This window comes from Protomyctophum bolini (genome assembly GCF_963924005.1).
Source record: "Protomyctophum bolini genome assembly, chromosome: 6".
NCBI classification, from domain to species: domain Eukaryota; kingdom Metazoa; phylum Chordata; class Actinopteri; order Myctophiformes; family Myctophidae; genus Protomyctophum; species Protomyctophum bolini.
Genome location: NC_137867.1, coordinates 37,291,876 through 37,315,188, shown reverse-complemented (window position 1 = coordinate 37,315,188; position 23,313 = coordinate 37,291,876). Strand labels below are relative to the sequence as shown.

Sequence of the window (23,313 nt, the reverse complement as noted above, 5' to 3'; positions counted from 1 at the left end):
CTTCTGCCCCCCAAGGTCAATGTGAGATCCCTGCGATCCTCAGACAAAGGCCTCCTAATAGTTCCTGGGACTAAGAGAAAGAAAATGGGTGACCGTGCCTTTGCAGTAGTTGCACCTACTTTATGGAATGCCCTGCCTTGCACTTTAAAAAATGCTGAGTCTGTGGATATTTTTAAAAGTTTGCTGAAAACCTTTTTATTTCGGGAACATTTTTCTGATTTTATTTGATTTGATTATGTTGTTCTTATTTGCTTGTTCTACTGTCCTGTTTTAATTATGATTGATTTTATTGTGTCACTGTACAGCACTTTGTAACATTGTTAAGAAAGGTGCTTTATAAATAAAATTTACTTACTTACTTACTAGTTCACACAAGCACTTGGGACTGCATGGATCGGTGTTGTTGCACAGACATTGGTGTCCTTTCGAATGTGGTAGCTGTAACATGGCTGTAATGAGGGAATTAGCCTACTAACCTATGGAATGATGTCTCAAACGTTTAGCACCATTTAACAACATTTTTAACAACATCATACAAGTAAACAGCTGGGAACCCCTCTTGCTGGTCTCAGACAGGAACAGCTCTAGTCTGAACTCGTTCTTCACCTGGCTCGCTGATAACACTATCAACTAGCCTACTTTACACCTGCATGGGAAAAATCTGAATCCATTCTATTTGGATCAAATAATAATATCAGCAAGGCAGACTTCGCAGGGTGACAATTCTCACACACAAAGATGTACGTATCTATAGGTTCCAGGAGGCAAATCTTTTTTCGGTGATAAAATGGCTACCAATGTAATAAAAAAAAGTCAACCAAAGAAAGAAGAAGAAAGATTCAGAGTCATGACTCTGATGAAGATCAAAGGTCAAAGTCGTTTTTGTATACTAACACCTAATAAAAATGCTTAAAATGTCCATGCTGCTCCAGTGTCCTCTCCTTCTGCAACATATGTCCTTGTTCCTGTGATGCACCGGGCCAGCCGTTCTAGGCTTGAGGCACGTTGGTAGACTCCCTTTGTTACAACTTACTATCTTGTTACGTAGATTTTAATTATTATTACAAAACATCATGTTATACATGATAGGCCTACCTCGTGAAATAGACATTCTGCATAATGAGTACTTTTACTTTTGGTACTTTAAGTATATTTTGATGCCAATACCCAGACTTTTACTTGTACAGAGTGTTTCTACTGTACATGTCAGTGTTGATAAATGTTACAGTAAATGTAGTCCACCACTGTGTAACAGCAGGTGTGTTCGCACGGACAAGATTAAACGAGGTTGCGCACATTCCCCTTTCAAGGCAGGTGCTGGACCTGGAAACACTTCAAACATTACGGGATGCATTTTGTGCAATAACAATCACAAAATGTCCTTCAAAATCCCAATGGGTCTGATTAAACACATGGACGTAACAGTCAAGTAACAAAGTAATGTAATGTAATTTAAATTGTTGTTTGCCTTGAGGCCCTATAGGCTATATATGAACTATTGTTCACAACTTCACATCTTGTGTGGTTTTGGCTGGTGTAGATATAGATAGAACAACAACACAAACATTTGATGTGATATTGTGCGGTTTCAAAGTGGATTTTCTAACCTGTAAGTTAGTAAAGTTAGTGTTTCTTTTTTGGTTTTTTTAATATATTTTTTATCCCACGATTTTGTAACCCATTTTTCACCCCTGTGTCAATCATCTAATGTGATCCTTCATGGGCTCTACACACCCTCCACCAACCTAGTCCCCATATATGGGGGACAAGTGGAGAGCAACGGACTTGAACTCATGCTTCCTTCATGCCTGAGTGTCCAAGTTGCTCCTTTAGATTGTAAGCCTGATGACAGACGTTCACATTCACACATGGATCACAAATGTTTTATGCAAAAGGTGAAATCTGCCAATATCTCTTTTTGACTTATACCCATATAGCTTATGACCTTCAATCAGCCTCCATCATCAATCGGAGCAGCTCAATCAGCACTTGAGCACAAGAGCACAGGCAGACTCTTCACATACATGTGTGAATGAAATGTCAGAGCTGAAATCGACATATGAAATGAAAGCTTAAACATGTAGCTAGGTGTAAGTAATGCTAGAGTCCACAGAAGTGAACCTTTCAAGCCTGTTTTCTCAACTCACTGAGATATGGCTTATAGAGAAATCTATAATCCATATCTCCAAAACTGGTGGGTCAAACTGAAAAACCAATATGTCAATTTGAAGCTATGATTCCCTGCTTTCATATGACATGAAAAGAAAAGAATAATGATAATCCAATGGCAGTCAATGTGTGTGTGTGTGTGTGTGTGTGTGTGTGTGTGTGTGTGTGTGTGTGTGTGTGTGTGTGTGTGTGTGTGTGTGTGTGTGTGACTGTGTGTGTGTGTGTGTGTGTGTGTGTGTGTGTGTGTGTGTGTGTGTGTGTGTGTGTGTGTGTGTGTGTGTGTGTGTGTGTGTGTGTGTGTGTGTGTGTGTGTGTGTGTGTGTGTGTGTGTGTGTGATGTGTGCGTGCGTGCGTGCGTGTGCGCGCATGTACAATACGGTGTTACTGTTAAGGTGTACTGTACACCGTATCTATCTGGGAGAGGAGTCATTCTTTCTGGAGGAGGAGTCAGTCTGCCTGGGGGTGGAGTCAGCCAGGGGCCTTCTAGTTCTATTGCCTGGCCCTGGATATAAATTGAGAAGAGAAGTTATTTCAGTCTGTGGCCAAGACAGAGACACACACAGGATGATTATCACAGTGATAGGAGTGCTAGCCATGTGGCTAGCACATTCTTCTGCTGCTACTGTAAGTACCCGTTACCATTTTACCACACAGTTTTATTAGAATACTATAGAATCGTATAAGATATGGGATGACAATGCTTTGAAAATTATGAGTGTTCAACAAAAAAAAACATTAGTAGTAGTCATTAGTTAGACATTAGAGTAGTCTATCAGGCAGGCAATTCAATTTTATTAGTGTGAAATCACAACAAGTTGTCTAAAGACACTTTACATGTAATGTAGAGCAGAGAACCGACAGAGATCCCACCCGGAGCAAGCAATTTTGCGACAGTAGTAACAGTAAATAATGCCGACCCAACTCACATTCCCCATCCAGTACAAGGGCCGTCACCAGAGGGGATTGTGAGGTCCGCACCTCACAATCCTCACAACCTCTAGACTCACAGCCTTTGTCCTTTGTCCCTTCTAAATTAAGGCATACATTTTAAAAATCCAGAGTTCCAGGTCTTTCTGTAGCCTACATTCTCGTAGAAGATTTAGGGCTCCCAGTTCAGGCCATAATATCGGCTTGTGTCCATTCAAATGAAGGTTCTCCACACTGACAGGTGTGGTATAGCTACTGCAGGTTGTTGGCCATGGGGGTTGTGCAATATATGTAACCATTTCTAGCAAAGTTTTACAAGAAAGCAAATTTTCTTGTTGAGATGTCTTGGCGATGTACAGTATGACTATCATAATCATCACTTGCGTTTGTAAAATCATCACCTTTTCAGACTACCTCACCTCACCTCTTCCCTCCAGTCGTATTCTTATTGCCTGCTTTGATAGATGCTAGTTATAATTTATACTTTTCACTTGTTCACGTGTATGTTACATACATAGACATATACTATAGGCTACTGTTTGCTTGACCACAAATTTCAAGTATGTAATTTAGATTGGTTAAGGCAGACACAAAGGTTTATGTTTACCAGATAATCCTAGTTATTTAGTTGCACTAATTGTATGCATTCTATTTACGTGACCGGTTACCCTTGACTAGAGTAAATTGTTGTACTGAGATAATAGTAATACTGTAGTGCTGTGCACTGAGGTAACTGTTGTGTTGTACTAAGATAATAATAGTGTTGTACTGACATAATACTGACACAATTTAGTCAGATGATCTTATGGGGACAGATATCGTGAAGCGAGTGCATAAGTGCATTAGGGATCTGTTGTTTCATTTGTTGTAAAACAACAAAGCTTCAAGCATGCTAAGGCCCCTCTTTTGCACTGTTACTTCATGCAAAGTGAACATGGACATTTCATTGATATGGACAATATGGACATTTAAAAAGATGACAGCAAATGGCTGCCAACGAGAACATTTATAATTTATTGTGGTTAAAAGATATTCTGTTTTCTTATCATAAAATATAAAACTGTCAATTAATTTACAGTTTTTCACGGTGGGAAATACTTTACTGCTTTTGCTTTACTGCTACGCCACTATACATTTCAGAGGCAAATAATAAATTATATATTGTAGGTGCATGAGTGCATCAGTGGCAGTGCCCATGTGCATTTTATTATTATTTAACCTTTACGATCTGTGTGTGTGTGTGTGTGTGTGTGTGTGTGTGTGTGTGTGTGTGTGTGTGTGTGCGCGCACGCATGCATGTGTGTGTGTACAACTGTGTGTGTGTGTGTGTGTGTGTGTGTAGCTAGGTGAAGTGCATACAGAATGGGGGAGGGTAAAAGGAAAGAACGTGCAGATGGGCGGCATCTTCGGTTCTTCCTCTGTCGATGTGTTCAAAGGCCTTCCGTTCGCTGATGTTCCTGGCAGATGGGAGAAACCCAAACCTCACCCTGGATGGTCCGGTACGTCACCATGACGACAACCAACTCTGCCTCTGTCCACTGTGTGTGTATTCGTGTAGATTGATGATGACGGTGGCGGTGACGTACAGTATGTTAAAGGTTATGATGGAGAGGATGATGATGATGTTGTTGTGGGTGGTGTCTGATGATGATGATAATGATGTCGTCTCTAGGAGTCCTGCAGGCCACCAAGTACAGAGACAGGTGTCTCCAGGTCAATATGTTGCAGATGGGGACAGTTGGCAGCGAGGATTGTCTCTACCTCAACATCTTTGTCCCCCATGGTCGACGCGGTAGGTCACGCACGCACGCACGCACGCACGCATTTGACATGTGTTTCAGTAGACTCGGGAACAGGAATTGGACTTGGCGTTGGTGTAGTAGCGACTTAACTTCTCATGTCTTTCTATAGTTTCCAGTAACCTTCCTGTCATGGTGTACCTATTTGTAGTTTCCAGTAACCTTCCTGTCATGGTGTACCTATTTGTAGTTTCCAGTAACCTTCCTGTCATGGTGTACCTCTTTGGAGGAGCCTTCCTGCTGGGAGCGTCTAATGACGCTGCCATTCTGGGTGATTCGTTGTACGATGGCAAGGAGATGGCCGACAGGGGCGGAGTTATCGTTGTCACGGTGAACTACCGTGTCGGAACACTGGGATTCCTCAGTACCGGAGATTCCCGGTTACCAGGTACGACTTTAAAACAGGATACCAGGTATGACTTAATACAGTTACAGTACAGTGGTTAACTAAGTACATTTACTTAAGTACTGTACTACTTAAGGACAATTTTGAGGTACATATTTGTACTTTACTTGCGTATGTATTTCCAAAGTCTAATACTTTTACTTCTATTCCACTACATCTCGGATCCAAATATTGTGCTTTTACTCCACTACATTTATTTGAAAACCTTATAGTTACTAGTTTGTTGATTTTGATTATTATTACAATACATACATTAACCACTACAGCCATGTTATACCAGAAACGTATTAATATACTAATGTCCATAATATGTGTTACATTATTAAGAGCTGTTCACAACAAGCACAATAACTACAGTTATCACTGTGTTTTTTTTTAGAACTACATGTTTATAGTTTTAAACGGTTATAGTGCTTGATTGATCAGTGCCCTTTTATATTTGCTGTATTGTGTGCGTGTAGGTAACTATGGTCTCTGGGACCAGCATGCAGCCATTTCCTGGGTTCACAGGAACATCCGAAACTTTGGAGGAAATGATGACAACATCACCATCTTCGGCCAGTCAGCTGGAGCTGCCAGCGTTAGCTACCAGGTCAGAAAGGCACCACACTGAGTTATCTTCTATCTAGTAGACCGTTAGTTCTCAAACCTTTTAATTTCAAGGTTTGTTTTGCATTAGGCCACGGACCACCATAACTACGGGTCCATTTGTTTATACTTGTACATTCTCAGAGTTACAGACAAAGTCCATTTGGTTCTCAATCATGTAGCTGTCCCCTTGGAACCTCCTCAAGGATCTCACTTTGAGAATCACTGATCTAAGCAACCATTTCCAGTAGAAATGACACTTCAACGTCAACACGGAAGGGCCTACTCAGTGATTCCCGGTCAATCAAATGAAATAATCAATGAATTATGGTCAGTTATGTTTAGTTTGAGTTTAGTTGAAATACTGCATCTACAGCATACTACCAGTACATAGCCACATGAATAACATATCTGTCCATCCTTTTCCTATCTCGTCTTGTCTTCAGATGCTGTCTCCCTATAATAAAGGTTTATTCCGCAGAGCCATCTCTCAGAGTGGCACCGCTCTGTGTCCATGGGCACTGCAAAGTGACCCAATGGCCAACACCAAGAAGGTACAAATCACACGCATACAAGAACAAAGACATTTCAAAGAACAGATCTATAAGTTAGACAAACCTCTGAGCAACACCACTTGACCTCTTATCTGCTTCAGCATAGTTAGTTAATAATAATAAATGAATAGGTAATATATTGCCGTTTTTGAGTAACCTTTCCAACACTGTCTGTAGGTCGCTAGGACGTTGGGCTGCAAAACCACAGATGAAGATAACATGCTGCTGTGCATGAAGATGATGGATCCTGTTGGCGTCGTCATGGCGGGAAAAATCAACATCATGGAACTGGTGCTGGGATCAGGTCACAACGAGTCAACATGTCTGTTTAGAGTGGCAGTTCCAAACCGGTGGCCCATAAGGGTATTGCAAGTGCAGGGCCCCCAAATTATTGGCAAACACAAAGAAAATTATAATAATATAGCATTAATATTAAAAATATATAGGTTTTTTTTTCTTTAAAACTTTGAAAATTGTGTTTTCATTGTTATACGGATAAATATAGGTAAATGGCAAATGGTGCATTTATATAGCGCTTTTATCCAAAGCACTTTGCGTAGATTGTGCATTACATTCACCCATTCACACTCACATTCATACAGCGATGGCGGAGGAAACCATGCAAGGCACCAACCAGCACATCAGGAGCAATTAGGGGTTCAGTGTCTTGCTCAAGGACACTTCAACACTCTGGGGGAGCCTGGGATCCAACAGGGAACCTCGCGGTATATCCGCACTCTACCCAGTAGCTCAGTAGCTGATTGATTGATTGATTGAATGATTTAAACAAGATCTAAAAATATGTATATTTAGTTCTGTATTATCGTGAGAACGATGGATTCCATTATCGCATTGCAACTTTTCAGGAATAGAAAGCCTGCCGTTTCTATTAACTTGGATTCCCCATCGATGATGTCACTGGTGGACGGGTTTCTGAACTGCCCACCCTTTGATCTCAATTATATGGAGCTGACCTGTTCTGACATTCCATATGTTGATCTGACCTCATCAAACCCTGTACACTCAAGACACACTCCATATATGGCCAGACCTCATCAAACCCTGTACACTCAAGACACGATCCATTATGGCCAGACCTCATCAAACCCTGTACACTCAAGACACACTCCATTATGGCCAGACCTCATCAAACCCTGTACACTCAAGAGTCAAGACACACTCCATTATGGCCAGACCTCATCAAACCCTGTACACTCAAGACACACTCCATTATGGCCAGACCTCATCAAACCCTGTACACTCAAGAGTCAAGACACACTCCATTATGGCTAGACCTCATCAAACCCTGTGCACTCAAGACACACTCCATTATGTCCAGACCTCATCAAACCCTGTACACTCAAGACACACTCCATATATGGCCAGACCTCATCAAACCCTGTACACTCAAGACACACTCCATATATGGCCAGACCTCATCAAACCCTGTACACTCAAGACACACTCCATTATGGCCAGACCTCATCAAACCCTGTACACTCAAGACACACTCCATATATGGCCAGACCTCATCAAACCCTGTACACTCAAGACACTGCCCCTGCAGCTACCCTTAGATCTCCATATATGAAGCTGTTCTGACATTCCATAATGTTGATCTGACCTCATCAAACCCTGTACACTCCATATATGGCCAGACCTCATCAAACCCTGTACACTCAAGACACTGCCCCTGCAGCTACCCTTAGATCTCCATATATGAAGCTGACCTGTTCTGACATTCCATAATGTTGATCTGACCTCATCAAACCCTGTACACTCAAGACACGCTCCATATATGGCCAGTGCAGAATTCATTCCATATGTTGATCTGACCCCCCCCCCCCCATGCCAAAGCGCCAGCAGCCCCAGGTCTATGCGTGTACGCCATAGATCCCCCTGGGGACGTGTAGCGTATATTGGGATGAGCCCAATTCATACTGTAGTATGATGGTGTCAGTGTCACTCATGCAACGCGTTGTTAGTAGCTTGAGAAAATCAGCTCTTGGTAGCGAGTGACACTATAAATGAGGCTTCCAACAGCGGTTACAATCAGGGCACTTTTATGTCAGTTCCTCTTATTCCTCTAGGTGGCTCCATTTACACAACTAAACAAAGGGAAGCAGAAGCGATCTCTTTAGATTCATCCAACAAATTAATGTTTTATTTAAATGCCTGAAAACCTCACTCAACATGTCTCTCCCGTCCATTAGGGCCAGTAATGGACCTGTTGAAACACGTTCCAGTGGTAGATGGTGATTTCATCCCAGACCATCCCAGTGCTCTGTTTGGAAACGCGGCTGAGTTTGACTACATGGCCGGAGTCAACAGCATGGATGGACATTTCTTCGCTGGCGTCGATGTTCCTTCCATCAACAGGAAAAAAGTACCAACAACCATGTACGCTACGCAACACACACACACACACACACACACACACACACACACACACACTCTCTTACTCCTATAGTGCCTGTCTCCAAAGCACTTTACAATGTGCATTACATTTTCATATTGGAGAAGACTTATTTCAACCTATTTAACACCGAAAATAATAGATCTCACAGTCACAACACAGCACAAGGACAAGCATTTCTAATTCTGTTCTATTGTATTCTATTGTATTAGTACTTGTCTTCTACCCGTGTTGTGTTCTAGGGAGGAGATCAAAGGCCTGTTGAAAGTGCTGACCAAGGCTAAAGGAGCAGCAGCCATCAATTCCACCTACAGCGTCTACTCCGCCGACTGGGGGTCCTTCCCCACGGACGAGGACATGAAGAAGACCGTGGCCGACATCGAGACCGACTACCTCTTCCTGGTTCCCACTCAGACCGCCCTCCATCTCCACGCCAGTCATTCTAGGTCAGCAGCCGTTGGTCAAAAAACGTTTCCCGTTTCCAAAATGACTTTGCTGTTCAATCTTGTTTAATTCAAATGTTCATTCTTCCAGTCTCTTCAATTTCTAGTTCTGTTACATCACTACTGGATTCCCTTTCTTTCAGGTCACAGGAATAATGGGCCTAATTCACAAAAAGAAAATGAGGAAGATTAAGAAAATTCCTAACTTTGTAAATTTACTTCTTATTCTTATTACACGTGAGAGTACGCTATATTTACTTTATTCAACGTTCAGTGTGAGGGACTCGCTTGTGCTGATCTAAAAGTTGTCACGTGGGTCCAACAAAAAAAAGTGCTGCCTTTTTTTTCTTCTTTCTAATTATTTGTTGGGCCCAAACAATTGTGTTTGTTGTCATGATTTGTCACGATCCGAGTTGGCATGCATGCAAATGCATGGGGAATTATTTCCTGGGCCAGTCGTTGTTCTATAGTTGGACAACACGTTCCTACTCACAGCCAGTAGACTTAGGCAGGCCTGCTGGCTCGATTGCATTCAAGTGATAAGTAACCTGTCTTACTGGTGTTTATCGGTCGATTTTCATTAGAATCCGCTAGAGTTCCACTGTGTCTGTAGGAGAGCAGGCCCAGTTTGTTAATTTCAACGTGTTGCGTTTGTCCCTTAGGGGAGCCGTGACCTACTCCTACCTGTTCAACATGGGTACTCGTATCCCAGGGTTCCCCAGCTGGGTGGGGGCGGAACACGCAGAGGAACTCCAGTATCTGTTTGGCAAACCCTACGCCACACCCATCATCTACTTCCCCAGACACAGAGACCTGTCAAAGTACATGATCGCCTACTGGACCAACTTTGCCAAAACTGGGTAAACAAAGAGCCTTTATCAATGCATCAACAGAACAATATAGAGAAACACAGCAGTCCCGTTATAGCCCTGGCACGCACACTTCCGTTTCAGATTTTATGTTAAAATCTTTTGCACTAATGCTGATAATTGATCAGATTATGGGTCTGATTCACTTCTTCCAACAACTGCGAGAGCGTTCCTGACTCGAGGCTGGTCTGAACAGATCAGCTGCCCAATTTATCCTGTAGTGTGGTGTTTAGAGACAGACATTTTACATAATTTCCCTGATTTTGAAGCGTGAATATCAAACATGGTTTTTTTTTACTTCACCGTAACTGTCCTGCTGTCTGTCCTACACTGTCTCCCTCTCAGCTTTCCTACTCTGTACTGTCTCTCCTACACTAGCTGTCCTACTCTCTGTCCCAGTAAAGACAAAGTTGGAAATCCAACATCACTAACATAAAGTAGCACATCATCATCATCATATGACATGTTGTTTGTCGATGTCTGATGTCTTTAAACAAACAAAAACAAAAATATAATCATGGACTTCTTATTTAAGAAACATTTAACAGCTACTCAAACACGGAGTGAATATAATATTGTGTGTGTGTGTGTGTGTGTGTGTGTGTGTGTGTGTGTGTGTGTGTGTGTGTGTGTGTGTGTGTGTGTGTGTGTGTGTGTGTGCTTTGTGCAGAGATCCTAGCGGAGGAAACAGTAAGGTTCCCGCGCCTTGGCCTGCATTCACAACCAAAAACCCACCACATCTCATCATCAACAGCAAGATGTCCAAGGCGAACTCTGTCGGGTAACACTTTGTTTGAACCAACTTTGTGAACCCATCAGTTGGGATAATTAATGACTCTCTGTCAATCATGGACAATCTCTGTCCACCAGCAGGACATATAGACCGGCTTATAGACCAATATGTTCCATATTATGTCAAACCCACTGTCATCACATATTCATCTATTTCAACATTGGATTAATATTTCTGCTTTCATACAGTATAACATCTGTAATCTTCCACAGAAACGACCTGAGAGCAGAGTATGTTCGCTACTGGACGACCACCTACAACGCACTGCCCACTGTCTAACAACGTGACGACAACATGACAAGAACAACAATCTCAACACAACAACAACACCAGCCTTCGTCTTTAAACCAGTGATTCGTAAAACCCAATAAGGCCTCTGGCCGATACTAAAGTTCTCACACTCAAAAATAGCAGATGTGCACGCTTGTATATCTTACAACACAACAATCTAAAATGACACAGATGCTTTCCTGGTTTCAATGGGTTAAGCCCTTTTTCATTACAAGGATCCCCTGTTTAGTATATGGATAATAGGCCATAACTCAGTTACTCAGTTAGCTGGGGACCCCCTAGAACCCCCTCAAGGACCCCCGGGGCGTCAGAACCACTGATTTAAACAGCAGCTGAAAGGAACACATTCGCTCTGTTCTGCCGTCTTCTATTCCAACCTGTTCTACTGATGTGGTCATAATGGAGTCCAAAAACAGACAAACCACATGGAATCAGGATTCTCCAACAACAGAACCACTATTGAATGTGTTGTCTATTAAACATTATATAGATGTATTTGACTGGATGCTTCATTTCTAAGTCTGGTCCACGCACACACGCACAGGTGGATATTGAACAGTGTTTCAGTATCTCTCAAACACACACACACACACACACACACACACGCATTCAAATAGACATGCACACATGAGCATGCACGCACGCGCTCACACACACACACACACACACACACACACACACACACACACACAGAGAGTTGCAAAAGCGTGAAAAGGCAGGAAGTTGCTATGTCAGTGTCAACTGTCTGTATGTGTGACGACCCGAGAGAGAGAGAGAGAGAGAGAGAGAGAGAGAGCGCTAGAGAGAGACAGAGAGAGACAGAGACAAAGAGGATAAGAGAGTGCACAAGTAATGGAGTAGCGGTCTGAGGACCAAATGCTTGTGTTTTACATTATATTGAAAAAGAGAGAAAAGAGAATTAGAGACAGGAGAGAGGAGAGGGGAGGAGAAGAGAAGAGGAAGACCGTAGAAAGGACAAGTATAGATAGTGTTACAACTCGAGGGTTGAAACACCACCGAAAAGCCAAGATCCTGAACTACAGCAAGAGAGAAGAGAAGGCCAAGGAGGAGAAGAGAGGAGGATAGTGTTGTGTGGTCATGGGGGAGGACATCAGGAAACAAGGGATATTGTTCCTTCAACAACAACGCTTTGGAAAGGTATACAAACCACCACCACTACTAATCTATTCAGGCACATATAACTATCTATCCATCTCTGTGTATAAATAATTTACAGTGTGCATGTGATGTGTGTGTGCGTAAATGCGTCTGTGTGCGTGTGCGTGTGCGTGTGCGTGTGCGCGTGCGTGTGTGTGTGTGTGTGTGTGTGTGTGTGTGTGTGCATGCTGTGTAGAAGTGGAAACGTGTGTGGTGCGTGTTGTATAGAGAGTGTGTGTGTTCCATTTCTCGTCTGGAGTATTTCGAGTATAAAGATGGAGGAACAACAGAGAAGAATGATAAAACTCTCCGCAAACAACAGGAGCACAAGAAGGTACGTTCCACTGGCTTCTATATTAGACTGTGTTCTATTCTACTGTCCTCTGCTGCGTGCAACTGCACAATACTTCTGTTGCAGTGACTCAACATTTTTAATTTCAAGGTTCCCCAGAATGATATGCATATTAGGCCACAATCTACACTGGGGGACCACAATCTACACTGTAATATATACATGTTATTTTTAACTCTGAGGAAGGATGTACAATAATTGGAACCAAATGGACCTGTATTTGTGCCAGACACATGGTTCCATGTGAACTCCTGTTGGTAACCATGATGTTGGGAACCAGACAGTGAGCTGTTATTCCATGTCATGTTCTCTCTTCTAACGGGTTATAGATTCAAGATTCAATACTTTATTACCATTTCTGTGCTCGGGATAGACAAAACAATAAATCAGGTGCATAAAAAATATATATAGACCCATGTAAAACATAATCGATTCAGCAAGTTATAAGGGCCCTCACTGCTACAGACTATCTGCAGTTACGGAAACAAATAGTTCTGGTCTTAACCACTCTGTTCTACTGTGTGTCAATTGTCAAATACCGGTAGCTAAAATTAACCCTATGGTTCATGTGATGTGATAATATTCTTTGTAACTTTGTTCCGGAAGGAGGCATTCATGAGAGTTTCAGATTATTTCCATACCTATTCTTAGGGTTTTTGTGGTTATGCTTTGCAAATCCTGACCAATTACTGTTGACGATGCTTTAACTACCTTGTTAGGCTTCTTCCTGTCACAGGCTGAACAGTTTCCATACCACACTGTGATATAGAGAATGTGAGAACACACTATTATAAGCCCCATGTGTGACCTCACCCATGACTGGGGTCGTAGAGGGGGTTCCAGGGGGCCCCCAGCAATATCTATAAATATATTATCTCAAAACCAGGTAAAACCCTTTATAGGCCTACTTCAGCTATTAAAAAATAAACAATCTCATTAGTTCACAATGCCTTTATAACACAAATCTTCTTATGGCCTGGGGGCCAATACATCAATTTGTGGGTCTTTGACACAAAAGTTTGAGAACCATGGACCTGGTGATCCATCTGTCTGTCTGTACCTGTCTCGCAGGTGATCCGTCTGTCCGACTGTATCCGCGTGTCGGAGGTCGAGATGGACGGCTGTCCCAAAGACACTGGACCGTTCCTCGTAGAGACAACAGAGAAACTGTATGTGTTTGCCTCAGACAGAGCACACCTGGACGACTGGACTCACAAACTCTGTGAGATTGCCTTCCCTGTAAGTACACACACCTCACATACACATAAAACACATGCACGCACACACACACACACACACACACACACACACACACACACACCACACACACATCAGCATTCCCTGTATGCACATTCCGATACAGAATATTTTTATTTGAGTTGACTCAGCTCTACATGTGTGTAAATACATAGATGGGTGGCAAATAAAAGGAAAATAACATGATGGTCAAAGTGTTCTTGAGCAAAGAGTCTTTGAACTGAGTAATTGTATGAGTGAATGAGAGAACATTGTAAAGCGCTTTGGATAAAGGCATTGTAAAGCGTTGGGCCACCACAAACCACCATAACAGCTTCAATGCACCTTGGCATACATACCTGGTTCAGTGTTTATAACTCAAAAACTAAGAATTCTAACTAAAACACTGGAAGCACACTGGTGTCAAGAGAAAAGAATCACTTTACACTGATAACAGGGGGGTATAAATAGTAAATACACAAGGACACAACAGTTCAACACAGTAATTGGCAAGGAGACTAACAGGACACAGGTGGAGAAAACTAGTAATCACAGGGAGGTGAGACAAGACAGAGAACAGTAACTACAGAGGAAACCAGGACACTATAACATCACTACAAAATAAAGGTACAGAAGTGTAAAGCAAAACCCAACAAGGAAACAAGGAATGCAACATTACTTCGGAATTAATGGAACAGAACTGAAAAGTAAAACACCAACCATAACTAGGAAACAACAAATACAGGAAAAACACAACGGGGAGACAGAACATGTCAGGGGTTGTGACACGGTTTTCCACATCTCTGCTCTCTGTAGACCAGTATATGATTTTGTTTTTGCACCACTTTATTCTCAAATGCACACATATTTGTCTTTGTAATGAATGAGGAATTTGAGCACTGCAGCCTTTCTATAACATCCATGTACTGTACAGTAGTTGTTGATTAAATGACCCTTGCCGATGACAGTCTGAACATGTCCTACATTCTCAGTCACGTGAGAAAGAGTTGCTCTTCTGGGTTAGCTTACATAGGGTTTGGCATGAGCACCGTGGTCATCAAAATGTGCACTTTCGACCACAGTTTCAAAACCTATTTAATGTCGTTTTCCCCATAACGGCAATACATATATGTAATTTAAATATAAATTGCCAGTTGAACAGTCTTTGTAACTAAAAGTTCTAACCCCCCAATTATAAATCATTGTAGATCCATTTCTCTCAGCGCTGTTCACCTGGAATTTCTCAGCATTTTTATTCTTGCCACAGATGATATGATGCCAATAGCTTAATTGTATCACTGTACACCTGGATGGAAGCACATACATTTGTTTTGTTTCTCCGCTCAGTTATTCTGTTTTTTCCTTTAATTTGCCACATGTCTGTTATCCATATCAAATATTATTTGTGTGGATCAGTCAGCCAGAGACACTATAGTCTGGTGTTAGTCTGTGATTTGTGAGTGTAATGTAGCCTGCCTCGCCTGGCTAGTCTGTGATTGAGTCATACCTCAATGCTGCGTTGAGACATCATAACTTCCCTAATTTCTCAAATGTGTGTGTGTGTGTGTGTGTGTGTGTACAGATGAGCTGGACAGAGGAAAAGAGGAGGAGTCTGCATAGAGGAATAACGGATGAGGAAGAGGAAGTTGAGAGAATGGAAGACAACTCATTGTATAGCGGCAGAGAGACAGGTAGGATTGCCTGTCTTGGTAAATGGTAAATGGTGCATTTATATAGCGCCTTTATCCAAGGCGCTTTACATAGATTGTGCATTACATTCACCCATTCACACACCGATGGCAGCGGAAACCATGCAAGGCACCAACTAGCACATCGGGAGCAATTAGGGGTTCAGTGTCTTGCTCAAGGACACTTCGACAGTAACTCTGGGGGAGCCCGGGTTCGAACTGGCAACCTTGCGGTTCCCATCCAGGCACTCTACCCCTGAGCCACCGCCGCCCCTGTCTTCAGAGCTGTGTTCATAAACTGATGCATGTGTTTGGTCTGACGTACCAACAGTCCGACAGGCATTAGTCCGACACCCTAGCTCAAACCCGGCCTAACCTAACCCTAACCTCACAGGGAAGCCAAAGGTGAGTAACCTATGTCGGGAGCCACGGGTGAGTCTTTAATTAACCGGCCACGCATGTGTCTTAACCGGCAACGCATGTCGGAAGCCACGGGTGACGAGTCTTAGGGCACGTTCGGAAATAGCGCACCGGAGCGCACTCGACAATTAGTTTGGATTGCACAGTGCGCTCAGTGCGCTATTTCCGAACACTCCCTTAACCAGCCATGCATGTTGTCGGACTGGATTTTTAGTACGTCGGACCAACGTATGCGCCCCGTTGGGGAGGCCTTTCGGCCGCGCACAGAAAGAACTGACCCAAAAATTAATCGATGAACGGTGTCAGTTATTTGGCCTCTAATAATTAGAGGCCAAATAACTGACACCGTTCATCGATTAATTAGACTGAATTAGACTAATTCAGCCTAGAAAGGTGCGCGGATGAATTACATAGGCCTATATAAAAACACTTTTAGAAAATATTTTTTCCCCAAAAAACGGTTAGCCTGATTCGGCGGGTGCAGTACTTAGTTTAGACAGTTTTTGGTTTAGACTAGTCATGAGTCCTACAACTACAACCTATCTCAAACACTCACCCTAACCTCCCACGGGGCAGCACACCTAAACCTAACCTTAACCCATGTCTAACCAATGACTAGTCTAAACTAAGTATGCACCCCGATTCGGCCTGAACCGGCCATTCGGGAGTTGTCCCAGATTTCCCAATGGTCAGCACTCAGCACACACACACACACACACAATACTGTACAGTAGGCTATACATGTGCACACACACCAGGCAGGCAGGCACGCACACATGGACGGTCAATAAAATAACCAATAAAATAAAATACACCCAAATGTGTGCGTGCGTTTGTGTGTGTGCGTGCGTACAGTAGAATGGTTGTTAGCGGTCTTGTGTTACTGACCTCAGGTCAGCTGAACAGCCTGTAAGTCATCTCGTCGCCATAGTTTCAGAGCTGCTATATTTAGCAGCCTTTGTGGCTAAGTTACTCAGCTATAGCTGGTTGACACATCCTGCTCTCTCTCTCTCTCTCTCACACACACACACACACACACACACACACACACAGACACACCAACTTGTGCGGCAGATGCCTACGTAGTGGAGAAGTGGTTGTGTATGTTCCCGTTTTGTGGTCTCTCTGTGTAGCAATGCTGCAGTAAGTGTATGCATAATGGAAACAGGTGTCTGCTGACAGGAAGACTGATTGATTGATAAAGTGATTGATTGAATACTTTATTAGACAGTCAAGTATAGTCAAACAAGTCCTTGTGGTCTTGTTTCCATCCGGGTCCTATGTATTCAATTCATAAACATGACATGAAAAACAACAACTAAATTAAATGTCATCACAAAATATAAAACACTATGTACAGAGTGGAATACAAAAATATATATACTTGTTGAAGCCAGGGAGAAGTGATTATTTCCTCTACATTTGTCCTTCTGAAAGGTTTTATTTTGGCCTGTGTGAACCCATTTTGGGCGGGAACCCATTTTGGTGTTTTAAACATTATGTTATAATTTAGCTAAAGATAAATTGCAGATCTGCAAGCTCATAGCACGCCACAGAGTGGTGCGCTACGAGCTTGTAGCGCAAAGGAAGCCAGCGATCAGTATTTGTTGAGAGGGGGTCAGGGCATTTGGGTGGCAGTGCTGTAGAAGTTTGTTTTATAAGTGGATGGTACTTCTCGCTCCCTCTAGTATTGTGGCTGTGGGTGTCGCTCACTTTTTGGGTTATTTGCTTTTTTTGTTACATGTTTCCCTGTCTGCACACTTTTGCATATTTACAGTACCATGACCTCTGACCCTCTCTCCTTATCTATCTATCTTAACACAACCGGTCGAGACAGATGGCCGCCCCCACACACGCACACACAAATACAAACACACACAGTGCCCGACGTCATGTGAGCTGTTTTTGCAGAAGTAGTGATGACCTGCAGTGGAAACTTAAGACATTGAGTCACTTTCTTACTGCATGCTTTTGATGTTGAAATTTGAGTTTGATGGGTAAAACTTCTTTCTTTAGGATCACTATTGTGCTTTACATTAGCATTACTGTAGTACTTTATTTTTTTAGTTTAGTTAGTTTATTATGGTCATTATTATTTTCTTTACAGAGATGATTATCCATAAACTAATCAATTCAATAAATGTTCTTTAAAAGAAAAAAACACACCCAGTGTGAAGTATAAGTAATTTGACTACTACCTTATGTTGAAAGGATTATTCATGATTCTAGCAAACATTACATAAAAGTTTTAAATTTCAACTAAACTGTTGAGTTGTCCTGACTGAAAATTAAAATTTCAGCAATCTCTCTCTCTCTCTCTCTCTTTCTGTCTGCGTGCGTGCGTGTAGTGCTGGTGCGTGACTTCAGAGTGAGCATGAGGAGGAGTGAGGCGGCAGACAGGTGTCGGCTGAGAGGAGCGTTCGTACTGAGGGCCGACGTGGACAGCCTGCTGCTGCTGGACAGCAAGGCGTCCCAGGTCCTCTACAGCTGGCCCTACCGCTACCTGAGACGCTTCGGACGGGACAAGGTACATGCTTCCATTTCCTACGCTGTCGGGTCGGGTGGAAGAAGTATACTCGCATGTTTTCCTTATATCAATACTGTGATGTGGATATACTCTGTTACAAGTAGGAGTTACTTGAGTAAAAGTACAAAGGTATCAGCATTAAAATATACTAATATCAATTAAGTTCATTAAGAGGATATTTTCTAATGCTGGTCTCGTCACGAGTTGACTCTCATACACTAGGCTAACAGCTGTTCTGAGAGCTAATTACATGAAGCTACACATTCTCCTCTCCTGAGCCCTTCTTATGTCCCCATTATAAATCCCTTATGTCCCTTTTCCCCTGACCTGTGTGTGTGTGTGTGTGTGTGTGTGTGTGTGTGTGTGTGTGTGTGTGTGTGTATGTGTGTGTGTGGCCTCCAGGTAACCTTCTCCTTCGAGGCGGGTCGGCGATGTGACAGCGGAGAGGGCAGCTTTGAGTTTGACACCAAGCAGGGGAACATGGTGTTCCAGGCTGTGGAGGCAGCCATCAGCCTGCAGCGCTCTGCCCTGCCCTCCCAACAGGACGGGACCTTCCGCCACCGCACTACGTCTGGAGCGGCGGAACTGCCTCTACTACACTCACCTATGCAGGTACGCCGGTCACTCATTTTAAATATTAAATACTGTACGTAAGTGATTCTCGACCTGTGGGCCATGAGGATACTATAAGTGGGAATGGTGAAATGAATGGTAACTTAAAGTACTATGTTATTTCCATTGATCCAAGTCAGAACACAATCAATTGATTGATCATTAAAATATGCTCTGAAAATGCAACCCTCTGACTACATACAACGCAGCGTAGCACACGACACGACCCATCTATTGATGAAATAAGGTAGTCAGTGGGTCTGTCTACCCACAAGACTATAGGAGGAATGCATCTGGTTGCGACAGGAAAGGTAAAGCGATCTATTCTACTCAGTGTCCTACATATTTATGCACAATTTCAAATCACGTGCAGCACACTTGTCGACATGCACGGCCATCGGTTTGCTCGGCATGGGCACTCCTTTGCCTGCCAGCTCGCTCAGGTGCGCCTCACAAGCTTCAATGCCTGGCTGTCAGCGCATGTGCTTGGTTTCAAGGGATGTAAAAAGTGAAACAAAATGAGTGCTCCTTCTCCATCCAATCTATGCTTTATTTTAATTAAGATGTCCCATTTTTCCACATCTACCATGATCATAGCATAACTTGCATGTAGAGTTTTCAGAGCAGAAATAAGTGGTGGGTTTGCTTTATATCTATCAGGATGATGACATGGTGTACAGTCTGTTGAACGACATTCCGAGTCCGAGTCAGAAACAGAGTCTGAACCTAGAGGTCTCGCCTAGACAACACAAACGCCCCTCTCAGCTGGTAGGTACCACACAGAGGCATAGGTACAACATCAACATGTTTTTCCCTTTTATATACTTATAAACTGTATAGATTTATTATTTTTTTGCATAGAAGTGTATATTTGTACGTCTTTAAATGTTCTGATGAATTGAAAATGGAGGACCCTGACGTAAACAAGTCTTTTCTGGGGTTTTTTTGCAGTTTTTGTAATGACCTGTACTTTCTTTGAACTGTATCCATTCTGAAAACTGAATAACATTTTCAATCAACCAGTCAATCACAAACCCCAAACTCAGCTTGTAGATACCACACAACAAAACAAACGCCTCTTTCAGCTGGTATAGCAACATCAACAACACAAACCCCTAACTCAGTGTACAAAACAGTCTGTATTAATTAAGGACTATTCTATTATTATTCTCTCTCCTCCTTGTCCCACCCCCCTCCTCTCCTCTCCCTCTCCTCTAGTCCCCTCCGGTCGACAAGGTGTTGACGGGAGTGAAGAGTTTGACGCTGGACACCAGAGGAGCCATGATGGGCAGGAAGACTCAAGTGAAGCCCATTTCCAGCTGTCCGCTGCCTCACAGCAGCCCGGACCAGGACCCAGAGCATGTCGCCCACCAGGAGCAGGAGGCCTACTCCGAGATCACCCTGCCCGGACAACATCCAGCGAGAGACAAGAGAGATGGAAGAGAGAAACACACGAGAGGACAGAGAGTCGCCGACTCAGAGTACTCCCTCCCCTTTGACACCATCGCCAACAACGTCATGGAGATTTTCAATTCCCACCACGCCCTCGGGCTGAGCCTGAGAGAGCTGGAGGGGCCGGAGGCGGGTGACCCGGAGGGCGACCCGCTTTACGACTGTATCGATGAATCGCAGGTCAAAGTGGCCTTTAGGGGCGTGGCCGGGCTGCCCAGGAAGGTGGAGCACATCTATGACGAGCCCGAGGGCTGCACCGTCGCCGTGCCGAATCCGCAAGCTCCCGCCGGCGCCCTCTACGACAACCCCGAGGAGGTGAGAGGCAACGCCTGGAGGAGCATGGGTTCTGATGTTGACGCTAACGGTCAGGAGTACCTGTACGACCCCAGGGTGGATGACTATGCCGTACCCAAGCGCCCACAGAGGGCGTTTCCTGCCGCCGAAGAGCGGGAAGCGGACTCACCGTACGACAATGTGATGGTGAAAGAAAGAGAGAACAGATGAGATGAGGCGCGCACACACACACACACACACACACACACGATTCTAGTGCACTGAAATACTTTTTCCTTTCCGTGGAAATAGCATCAAACACCCTCAGGATCTTCAGCTATTTGATAGTCATTTTCACAGACATACAATGTCTGAATAGCAGAAAATGTTGACTTGATCTAGAACATTGACTGGAACAGGAAGTGGCCTGTCAGAGGCCTGTCATGTTTGTGGTAAAAGCAACTCAGGGCAAGTCCTTTCTCTCCTGCAATATAGCACACTCCTCTGTCCAGGAGATGGCAGTGATAGGCTGTGTTTTAATAAAGAGCACATACTCAAAAGACACTTTTCCAAATATAAGGTACATAATATATAATATATGTTTGTGTTGTTTTGGACTAGACTTTGTATATTTTTAAACAGAATAGCACAATGTTAAACAGGCAACAGTCAAATATCAAACTAGGAAATGATTGAATAATTAATCGCTAATTTCAATCTTCCAACTGCTGTACAGAACCTGGAAATTAGAAATAAAACGTATTGTTTCTGTTGGACTATTACTGTTCACTGTGCTTGAGGTACTAACCCTACTACCCTATATACTAATACTGATAATGATGATGAAAAACGCTTCTAAAGAGAGATTACAATGCACTTTCCAATTCAAAACAGCACACACACACACACACACACACACAAGATGCTAATATTGACAGATAGCCAAGAGTTTTCACTTAATGGTGGTAAAAGAATCACACCCGTGTGAAGTGAGGGGCACTCTTATCGTACACGTACATCATCATGACATTTTGCTCAGACACATACGTATATGTAAATTCTCCATTCATTGTCAATGGGAATTTGATCATCGCTATGTTCCCTGTGTTCAACAGGGGTTAACCGTTATAGGGGGGGGGAACATTAAACAAACACTGCATGGGAAAAACATGCTAGCTATATAGTTGCAATATAGGCTCCATCGATGCACATGAGCAATTTTGGAAATAACTATTCCTACTTCTGGGCCTCTATCAAGTAGCCGCACAGGCAAATGAATTATCATCCTCCGATATAAATTATAAATTGTATTGTACTGTGATACTCATAACATGTGCCAAATTAAATGAAGGTGTTAGCGATGATACTAATTATAAGGCTCTGTTCCTTGCCGTGTATACAGTGGTTCTCAAACTTTTTTAGAAGTTCCTCCCCTCCCCCTTCCTCCATAATATAGGTATTGGACAGGTGAGAACTAGCACTCGTGATCACAATGAGATTGTGATGTCCATGTCAAATAAATAAACATAACTGAGTTACACACCCATATGGGGCCATTTGGAACCAGGACACTTTGAGACCCACTGGTGTAGCTGAGTGTTTCCAGTGAGCCAACATGCACAATAGCAGCATCCTGACTCTGTTTGACCATGTGCATAGACTAGACTAGAGCCTATTCAGTCCAGTGTTGTTGTTTCAGTTGCTGCAGCTCCCCCAAGAGGTACATTTGTTTGTGGAAGTTGGTGTTCTCTTCTCCGAACAGTGAGTTGTTTCACAGGAGTCAGCTATAACCTCCTCCAAAGGACAATAGGATCCAACTCACGTGTCAGGAAGACCTTGTGCCTACTACATGTATGTAGATCCTAGAACAGAGAACCTCTAGCAAGTTCTCCAACATGATTAAGCAAATTCACTAAATGGCAGAAGCTTGTATATATAGGCTACAGTATTTCCACTAAAAGTTAGGAAGTCTCAGACCACCCTCTTGAATATGATGTCACATGCCCACATATCGGTCGGATTCGGCGGTACAACATAGGTGTGAGAGAACTATAGATGTGAGGGCTGCGTACGGTAGCCCGAACCTCAAGTTGGGAGAAAAGTGCAGGACTTTGGCCAATGTTACTTTACTCGAATCGTTTCCAATTTCATGATAATTGGCAGGGTCGATGTACTGCATCTGTCAAGTCTGGTGGAAATTGGAACACTCTAAAAATGATTTCAATGACTTTCCATTCACCTGCCACATTGAATTTATGACCAAGATATATACAAGTCAGCAGCTTTAATTTAACAATAATGACATCACATTAAGTGTTTGTGTGTATGTATGTGTGCGTG

General features: G+C 43.0%; 2 protein-coding genes across 3 annotated transcripts; both read left to right on the top strand.

The window, feature by feature from the left end:
• The first annotated feature begins 2,721 nt into the window (after positions 1–2,721).
• LOC308316421 (bile salt-activated lipase-like) lies at positions 2,722–11,722 on the top strand. 2 transcript variants are annotated; one of them, XM_080765048.1, is made up of 12 exons: positions 2,722–2,793; positions 4,439–4,595; positions 4,769–4,888; positions 5,086–5,283; positions 5,763–5,893; positions 6,336–6,443; positions 6,621–6,747; positions 8,657–8,843; positions 9,102–9,305; positions 9,965–10,162; positions 10,842–10,952; positions 11,177–11,722. In XM_080765048.1, the coding sequence occupies exons 1-12, from the start codon at positions 2,734–2,736 to the stop codon at positions 11,241–11,243; spliced, it is 1,668 nt and encodes a 555-aa protein (XP_080621174.1). In that variant the 5' UTR covers positions 2,722–2,733; the 3' UTR covers positions 11,244–11,722. The 2 variants fall into 2 exon arrangements, with proteins under 2 accessions (XP_080621174.1, XP_080621175.1); XM_080765049.1 differs by lacking the exon at positions 6,336–6,443.
• Positions 11,723–12,082: 360 nt separating this feature from the next.
• On the top strand, positions 12,083–21,752 carry dok2 (docking protein 2). The gene is made up of 8 exons (XM_080767029.1): positions 12,083–12,413; positions 12,610–12,747; positions 13,837–14,004; positions 15,584–15,692; positions 18,458–18,636; positions 19,039–19,248; positions 19,909–20,016; positions 20,467–21,752. The coding sequence occupies exons 1-8, from the start codon at positions 12,354–12,356 to the stop codon at positions 21,202–21,204; spliced, it is 1,710 nt and encodes a 569-aa protein (XP_080623155.1). The 5' UTR covers positions 12,083–12,353; the 3' UTR covers positions 21,205–21,752.
• Positions 21,753–23,313: the final 1,561 nt, after the last annotated feature.

What these genes read in the sequence shown, in the direction of transcription:
- LOC308316421 (XM_080765048.1), top strand. Translation starts at nt 2,734, where the DNA reads ATGATTATCACAGTGATAGGAGTGCTAGCCATGTGGCTAGCACATTCT. An exon ending in ACCTCACCCTGGATGGTCCG is followed by an intron (nt 4,596 to 4,768) that starts GTACGTCACCAT and finishes TGTCGTCTCTAG; the next exon opens with GAGTCCTGCAGGCCACCAAG. An exon ending in AAAAAAGTACCAACAACCAT is followed by an intron (nt 8,844 to 9,101) that starts GTACGCTACGCA and finishes GTTGTGTTCTAG; the next exon opens with GGAGGAGATCAAAGGCCTGT.
- dok2 (XM_080767029.1), top strand. Translation starts at nt 12,354, where the DNA reads ATGGGGGAGGACATCAGGAAACAAGGGATATTGTTCCTTCAACAACAA. An exon ending in AACAACAACGCTTTGGAAAG is followed by an intron (nt 12,414 to 12,609) that starts GTATACAAACCA and finishes CATGCTGTGTAG; the next exon opens with AAGTGGAAACGTGTGTGGTG. An exon ending in GACGCTTCGGACGGGACAAG is followed by an intron (nt 18,637 to 19,038) that starts GTACATGCTTCC and finishes TGTGGCCTCCAG; the next exon opens with GTAACCTTCTCCTTCGAGGC.